We start from the raw sequence: 8,803 nt of genomic DNA on the forward strand, positions 1-8,803 counted from the left end.
CACAATGCCAACAGTTCTTAATTTGAGTGTCCTGCCTACCCCTTGCCAAAAACTCGCTCATGGGGTAGACGTTAGCTCTTAACTGTAATGCAGCGATGAGCTTTCTGTGAGGAATGCCCCTATAACAGTCAATCCAGTTATTACTAATTTTATCCTTTTCAAAGTTGGTAATGCCATGGCCCTAGGATTGCAACTTGGTCCAATTCAAAAACTCCTGCTTTCGCCAGTCACAGGGTCTCGGAAAGATGACCTTCGGAGGGGGTATCTCCCATTCTGAGACTGGTTCCTCACCACCGACATCTTCTGAGATTGCCGTGACTGCTCTGGGGTCCCAAATAGATGGAATTTTCTCTTTATCACCACCTGCTGCAATCCATAGTTTTTCAAACTCTTTCTCTATACCTTCTTGCCAGACGACAGATCTTACAGTGTCGTCCAATGACTGAGCAATTCAGCGCAGCCTACGGGCCTGCACACTAGGAATCAGTCCAGAGAGTCTGGTAATACCCAGCCCTGCATCCCGAGTGCTAGAATACAGGATGGCATCACAGGTACATGCAGGTAGATGTAACCGATCTTTGATGGCTGCTCGAGTTGCCAAATCAAGGGTCTGTAGGTACATGGCTTTAACATCGGCTTGGTCTGCTAAGTAAATCAATTGTGGGACAGTATATCCCTTCAAGATGTCCACTTTCTGAAACGGCTTCAATGGAGCCTGCCCAATCTGCCTTAACCTTTTGTTCAGTTTTTCTAGTAGTTCTGGCTTAGATATCCTAACTCATGGGTCTATATGTAGTTCCAGGTATTTTTCCGAACTACCTGAATCAATCATATTGAGGGGTGTGCCATTTATTGTCCATGCCAGTCATTGATTGTATAAGAGTTCTTTGTAGGCTGGATGTAAAAGCCATGGCACTTCTCCCCTTGTGTTTTGAGGCGTGTTAGATTGCAAAAGACCTCTAAAATTTCAATATTTTTCTGCATTCCATCTCAAGATTCACTTAATAGGACCAAGTTGTCTGCAACATGGACCAGATCCAGTTTACACCTTGACAAGCTCAGCGCATGGGGTGGAGGCCCTCGCTTCTTTCATTTGTGCTAATCAATGCAGTAACTGTAGTACATTCTGCATCATGCATGTTTAAAATTGATGGAAGTACAGGAATATTGGGAGAACCAACAAAAAACCTAACAATGATAATCACTGGTAATCACACAATTGTAGAAGCAAATAAGAGTCACCTTATTTCTGTTACACCAGGTGACAGGATTTCTATTGAATGTGATGTGACAAATTATTCAAAGGCAAACACCTACATGATCGTCAGGAAGAAAAATCAAACTCAATCAAAAAGCAGAGTAGGCTGTCCCTCACACCCCAATTGTATAATTAGTTTCCTCTTTAATGACTCAACTATAGAAGCAGTGTGCCTGTGGACAGATAAAGGGAGAGAGCACGAAAATGGACTATCCTTAAAGGTCACACTACCATCTGCTCCCAGACTTCACGCTATACCAACAACTACCCCTACTACCTATTAACCTACTCCCTATTCTATTACTCCCACAACCGACCAAGCTACGTATCCACAAATTTCTGCGATTGGACCCTACGCTATCAAATGTACAGGACAGGAACAAGTCATATTTAACCCATCGTGGTCCCTGAAAAGGGCAGAACTGTGCGTGTGTACTAATCTGTATAAGAACACTTTGTGAAGACTTAATTGTTGATAGAAATTTTACCCATAATGTGTCCAATCAATCAAATGTATGTATTTGTAACTTTGTAAATGTTACTGGATGTGACTTTAAGTATACAGCCCCAGTGACTTCATACGCACTGTTAAAGGAAAACTACACGCTATATCAAGACCTTTTACCTTCCTCCATTGGAATGAACTTGATGCTGTTTCACAAGCTACTGAAACATAAAGACTTACAGGCCTTATTACAAAAAGTACAACAAAGCAAAAACACATTAATAACTGTACATCACGATGGAGAAGAAATACACTGTATACTAGGAAGAGTGAAGAAGGATGGGGAACACTACTGGTGGGAAACCCTATTAGGATGGTCTCCAATGGCAGCAGGTGTATTGAACGCCATGTTACGTCCTGTAGTAATAATGTTTGCGCTTCTGGTAGTTTGTATTGCTATTATTGTCTTTTTATATATTCGAGTCTGGTTTTTGGCCCAATCAGTATATCTCATTGTAAAACATACAGAATATCTTGCTACTGATTGCATGGAACTATCTTATAATTAACCTTAACTAATTTTGTATTTATCACTTAATACTCCAGTAGACAACATGATGCTATTACCGCCTCATATTTATAGCACAGAGGCAAGAGGTGACTGTACCACCACTCTGTGAAGTAAAGTGAATTGACTATAGTCACGAGGTGGAGTGTGACGGATGCACCCACCCTGACTGAGCGAACAGCACTCTGGTTCAGGCATCACGGACAAGGAGGCCCGACTGGAGTCAGCCCTGCTGTGCAGGCCTTGAGAAATTGTGCTAGCCCCTATCTTCTCAGGAAGTGAAGGAATCTAGGCCACGTCTTATCAGGAACTAACGGTGCCAGCCTGAGCTGGAACTAGACGAAACTAAAACTGCTATGGCTGCACACCCTCACCAAAGGGGAGTCTGACTACGAGTCAATCACTTTACGCTACAAATATCCATAGCCCCCCCAGGCCCATTGAGCTCTCCTGTATGGCAGCGGGCTGCACGGTGGTGATCTCCCCTTAGGGAGGACGCCTCTCAGGGTTACTTCTCGAGGTCGAGAGATCCCTTACCTGGCATCTGTTATCTACAGCGAGGTAAGCGACATTTTATATTAGATCTAAAGCATATTGTATACAAGCTAGCTTAATTATTAGAAGTGCAGTAAGCAGTAGAGTGTTTGACCGCTGTTTAATTACCATTTAATTACTCTTTGATTACTGTTTCACTACCACTTAATAATCATTGCTTAATAATTATTGTTTAATAATAATTATTGTTTAATCATTGTTTAATAAAACCTTCTGGTTAACCCCACAACTTCTTTTAATAATTCACCTGCAACAAAAATTGGCATAGTCAGCAGTATGGCGGGTTCAATCACCGACTACTTATGGAGGCACGGAGTTAGCCCTTCACTGACACTGTTTAATTACCATTTAATTACCATTTAATAATCATTTAATAATTATCATTTAATCATCATTCAATCATTGTTTAATCTGTATTTAATAGAACCTTTTGGTTAACCCCACAACAATGATTTCTCTTAATAATTCACCTGCGATAGCCCCAAGTAAACAGTTATCAATTACACAGTAATCACAGGCTCACCTGTATTGAAAAGTTTAATTGTTAGAGTCTCACATAGATAGAAAGTCTCACCTGAGTGCTTGGAACAGGATATGCCTGGTTAATCTCCACCAGAGATGTAAAGGTTTCTAGAAATAAATCACTAAGGCTTTGATGGATCACAACATTAGCTGCATTGCTGATGGGAGCACGGAGCTTTTCCCGGAGCTCCCCATACTCTGTGGAGTTCAACCTGAAGAAGAAAAGATGCAACAAAATGTTACCATGATTATCCATTCAAATACCTTGATAGTACATTGCAGAGATTAACATCAGAGAAGTGAATCCACAGAAAAGCTATTTAGGTTGGTACATACTAGTCAGAATAAATACACAGTGAGCATTTTTGTTTTCTTTTGCTGTTTAGTTGTTGTTGTTTTTTGATACAACAGACAACAGAACACGCTGTCCTCCTTCATATCTGTGTCAGATTGCCGACAGGATATGCCAGACATTAGCTAAAACATCATGCAAAAATAAAGGAAGGCTTTTGAAGTAATCAGCATAAACAAAAGCAATACAGGTACATAAATCATGCATTAACTGTAAAGTACTGCATGCACAATTTCTGCCTACCTTTTTAATGCCTATTTAGTTAGACCATATCTAAATTCTAGTTTATAAACTCCTGTGGACAGAAATTAGAGTTACATCATGTGGCATGTATCACAAGGTGATATAGTACATATAAGTATCAGAAGAATGTCAATCAGTATCAGTTTCTGTGATTTTATGATACAATTTTAGATAAAAGCTGAAATTTCACAAAGGTTACAAACAGCTGCTGAATGTGACTTACACTTTGATTTAAGGCTGTAACAAGCTGTGTTTCACAGTAGGTTGCTTCTGCTGAAGTAAGCCTAAGTGAGGCCCACAGACCTCAAGCGGCACGAGACCTTGTGCAGATCCTGTAGTGACACATCACTGTTGTTACCCCTTTTTAATATAACAGTTCTGAACTGTAGATTCAGAACTCCCCAGCTCGATGTTTCCACTCATTAAACAGCTTTCATGGAGAAGCCCTGGGAACATTGCCCTGAAATTCCTCGCTCTTCCTACCACTTGCTGAGTTCCCGGAGCCCAGTACAATGCAACGCTGGCTTAGCTTTAGCTCCCAGTGGTCTCCATTGTTTTAACTACTATAGGATAATGTTGTTTGTTAACAGATGCTATCTGTGCAAATAACAGAGACCTTTCTATCCAGAGGAAAAATTCACACTGAACATGCAAGAAAATGTGGTCTGCCTGCACAAAAACATTTTTCTTCCAGAAACATCCCACTTATCTAATTCTGATTCTGGATATATACAATGATCCTATATCCTTAATAGGGGAATTTTGTCCTATGGCACTTTTCTTAAATCCTGTATGACTGCATTCTAGCAGAGATTTGCTATTTCTGACACATCTTATTATAAGAACTTTTAAACACCGTTCTTGGTGCTGTTCTGTCTAGCCACAAAATAAAGTTTTGGGGTTTGGATTTTTTTTCCCTAAAAGGAATTGTCAAAGAAGCTATGATTTTCTCAGCTGGGGATGCAGTTTTATCACTCTGGCACTGAAGCACTTACAGAAGAAAATCATTAGTTGTTTAATACTTATTTGGTCACCACTCTTACAGGTCTATAAAAGTCTCCTCTTTTCCTAGGATTGTCACGCTTACCTTAACTAACCTCTCATTCTGAGCTCTGTTCACCTGGATATCTAACACAATCACCTCTATGCCTTCCTCATGCTTGCCAGGACCCCTCTGCTCACCTACAAGTCTGGTGATCTGCCTACTTTTAATTACCTAGTAAATAAATGCTGCTGACATACAAATTTACAGCAAACAAACACTCAAATGCCTTTTCAAATATATAGTTTTAGAAGAACTAACATGGCTTTGTGTATTCCTTTCAATGACACAACGACAACAAGGACTTTAGCACCCTTCTACTCGCTGTTACAGGTTTCTGCAGAACTTGTACTTTTGCCTAGCTACACAGAGAGACTGCTGAAAAAAAAATAGCACGGGCCCTTGGAAAGAAAGCCCTAACAGTTCACAGCACGTTTGCTATGATTTACTGCTACGAGAACACATAAATCAGAAATGGACCAAAATTACTTCCTTGCTTTAAGGGCAGTTGGCTTGCAGTAGCTCAGCAAGAACTCTACTGAGCAGTGACAAAATTATGAGCCTTGAGCAGGAGGAAAAAAAAGTCATGGGTGAACAACAGCCAGTTTTAGGCAAATAACTATTTCTCTTCCCCGAAAATATGGAAGACCAAAGATTCTCCCTTTCATTCCTGTTATCCATCTTTCACCTAAGTTTTTCCGGTTACTTCTTTCTGCATGCAGCACAATCCTCTTCCTAAGAATGGATCAAACAGGGCAGTCTGTTTGACCTGTTTGTGCATTCAATACTGTAGGTGCGTGAATCTTTCTAAACAACCTTTCTTCACTGCACTGCATGGCAGAACTGCGCATACAGCATCTCTGAACACCAGGCAGGAAGCAAAAAGGAAGGGACGAGACCCAAGGAGTCTTCAGATCTGCCACAAAAGCACTCCATTAGCACCATCAAACAGCATACATATAACATAACAGGGTAGTTGTTTTACCGGATATCAAATGCCTTCACGTAGGGATTAATACTGGCAACACGGATGGTGAGGAACTGCACAGGCATATTTGAGTCTGGGGTGAGTTCATGCTGTCTGGAGTCTATCACCGTCAAATGAATGTCCTGCTGCTGGGCAACGTGTAAACAGTAGGTGGTCACTTTAATGACCCATGTGTCCGTAACAATCACCCTTGCTCCTGGGGCTCCGGTAGCAAATTTGTCGATTCTCCTAAATTCTGTATTGATGGAAGAAGCTACTGCCCTCCAACCCGACTGCGGGAGAGCATGAACAGCAAGTGTTCGGGCTAATGGATGATTATTCCAACCTTTCCGTGACCAGTAATATGCCAGAACACTGGTGACTGCTGGAAAGAGAACAGCGAAGAAAAAGAAAGTTTTCCATCCTTTTGAAGCCAGGTAGAAAAAGCAAAGATGTTTTTCGGGTGCAGCAAAGCACATACCAAGGTAATAACCTGCAAGGAAAAAGACTTACTTTCAGAAAGCAATTAAGTACACACACATAAACACATACCCCTAAATCACATAGTTATCTAACCAGTGAGCTCGCCTCCAACAGAGCTATTGTACTTCTGGATGACAACTCAAATTCAAGCCTTTTGTCCTAAATTCTTCCCTGTCACTGATTTTTACCAGAACTATATACCTAAAGGAAGCTGATTTGAACTTGCTGGTTGAATAAAATTACCTGTAAGATGCCACTTAGTTTTAGCAGAAGTATAAGGCTAAAGGAAGCTGATTTGAATTTGCCGGTTAAATAAAATGCTGTTCCTTTGTAATTGCATGTGCTCCGATGCAGCCAACTAGTTACAAAGCTTAGGGTGTACATTACGAAGAAGCTTGAGCGATACTAAAATACTGTATTTCCAAGATGTGTAGTGTAACCTGACTCACCCACACCTGCGTGCACCTGACACGGGGACACTGGTGAGGAACCCCCTTGCTCCCGCCCGGCCGGGGGTCACGCCGGGCACAACGGGTTCCCGAGTGCAGGCTCGCCCCGGCAGCGGCTTTGCCTTTCACACCCGCGAGGCTGAGGGCTGCCGTCTCCCACCGGTGACCTGCCCGTGGGGATCCCCCCCCCAGACCCTCCCCCCTCCCTCCCGCCCGGCGCCGGCCGGGGCTCACCCAGGGGCAGGAGGGAGTGCGCCAGCAGCGTGCCGGTGCTGCGCCGCAGGTGGTACTGCACGAAGGCCGCGTCCTCGCTGCCCAGCCAGGCGGCCATCAGGCTCTGCACCGTCAGCCCCGCCGAGCGCACCTCGTCGGGCGGGAAGACGAAGCAGACGGCGAACACCAGGTAGGCCAGCGTGAAGGTCACCGCCGGGCTCTCCATGCTGCGCCCCGCCGGGCACGGCCCGCTCCCGCCGCGGCCCGACCCGCCGCCGCCGCCCCGCGGCTCCCTGGGAGCGGTAGTTCCTGCCGCAGGCCCGGATGGACGGCGCGGCCGCGGAAGGGGCCGGCCCGGCGTGGGCGCTGCCGGGCTGGCGGTTCCGCTGGGGCGGAGCCGGCCGCGGCTGTATGCGGGCTGGAGGCGCGGCCCCGGGCACGGAGAGGACTGTCGGTGCAAGGCGGGTCCCTCCCGCTGGTGGGCTCGGGTGCGGAGCCCCTCCGTCCCAGCCTCCCCAGTGGCGAGCCCCCGAGGCCGCGGCCCCACGCCAACTAGGTGCCGACCCTCCCACCCACCCGCCGTCTCCCCAGAGCTGGCCAGGACTCGAACCTCCCGGTAGCCGACCCTCCCCATGGCCTCACGCTTTATAAACTTCTCAGGTTGTGCTTCGCAGGCCTGGCAAAAGAAACTAAATCCAGTTCTAAACTTAAAAGAGCTCTGTTGGACGAGGGCATGTCCTGGTTTCGGCTGGGACAGAGTTAATTTTCTTCTTAGCCGCTGGTACAGTGCTGTGTTTTGGATTTAGTGTGAGAATAATGTTGATAACACGCTGATGTTTTAGCTGTTGCTAAGTAGCGCTTATCCTAAGTTAAGGACTTTTCAGTTTCCCATGCCCTGCCAGCAAGCAGGTGTGCAAGAAGCTGGGAGGGAGCACAGCCGGGGCAGCTGACCCGAACTAGCCAAAGGGATATTCCATACCATGTAACATCACGCCCAGTATATAAATGGGGGGAGTTGGCCGGGGGTGCGGATCACTGCTCAGGCATCAGTCAATGGGTGGTGAGCAATTGCATTGTGCATCACTTGTCTTTTCTTGGGTTTTATTTCTCTTTTTTTTTTGTTATATTCCTTTTCATTACAATTATATTTTATTATTATTATTGGTATTATTATATTTTATTTTACTTTCATTATTAAACTGTTCTTATCTCAACCCACGAGTTTTACTTTTTTTCCTGATTCTCCTCCCCATCCCACTGGGAGGGGGGAGCGAGCGGCTGCGTGGTGCTGAGTTGCTGGCTGGGGTTAAACCACAACAGTCCAGCATCCTTCTGAAGTAAGCAAATGGCCTGTTTTACTTAAGAGTCTGAAAAAACTTTTCTTTGTTTTTCCTGGTGTATTTTATGTAATATTTTCTTCAGAGAATGATCAAGACAGGGATGTAAGATCTTAAAAGGCCTTAAAGGGAGACAGATTTTAAGATACCTTTGTACACTCCCGAACACAGTAAAGGGGGAGGCCTGACTGGGATCTCTGGTTACTATTGAAGTACAAATAATAACTAATAGCCACAAGAATTGCCATTTCTCTTAGAATGCAACAAAACCCCTGCTTGCACCCTGTAATAACCATAAACTGCCATATTTGTCTCTTTTAGAGAAAAGGGAAATTGCATAACTGGAAAAGCACGGCAAAGAAAGCAACA

The 8,803-nt window shown here is 44.3% G+C and overlaps 1 protein-coding gene across 2 annotated transcripts in view; it reads right to left on the reverse strand.

Annotated features, from left to right (window-relative positions):
• The window catches only part of TMEM129 (transmembrane protein 129, E3 ubiquitin ligase), a 28,344-nt gene extending 21,021 nt beyond the window's left edge, over positions 1-7,323 (reverse strand). For both annotated transcript variants that reach the window (XM_050895302.1, XM_050895301.1), the window contains exons 1-3: positions 7,119-7,323; positions 5,971-6,445; positions 3,401-3,560 (exon numbers count right to left, since the gene is read on the reverse strand). In XM_050895302.1, the coding sequence (XP_050751259.1) occupies positions 3,401-3,560; positions 5,971-6,445; positions 7,119-7,323 (840 nt within the window). The remainder of the gene's footprint in view (positions 1-3,400; positions 3,561-5,970; positions 6,446-7,118) is intronic.
• Positions 7,324-8,803: the final 1,480 nt, after the last annotated feature.

This window comes from Gymnogyps californianus, chromosome 4, assembly GCF_018139145.2.
Source record: "Gymnogyps californianus isolate 813 chromosome 4, ASM1813914v2, whole genome shotgun sequence".
Classification (NCBI taxonomy): domain Eukaryota; kingdom Metazoa; phylum Chordata; class Aves; order Accipitriformes; family Cathartidae; genus Gymnogyps; species Gymnogyps californianus.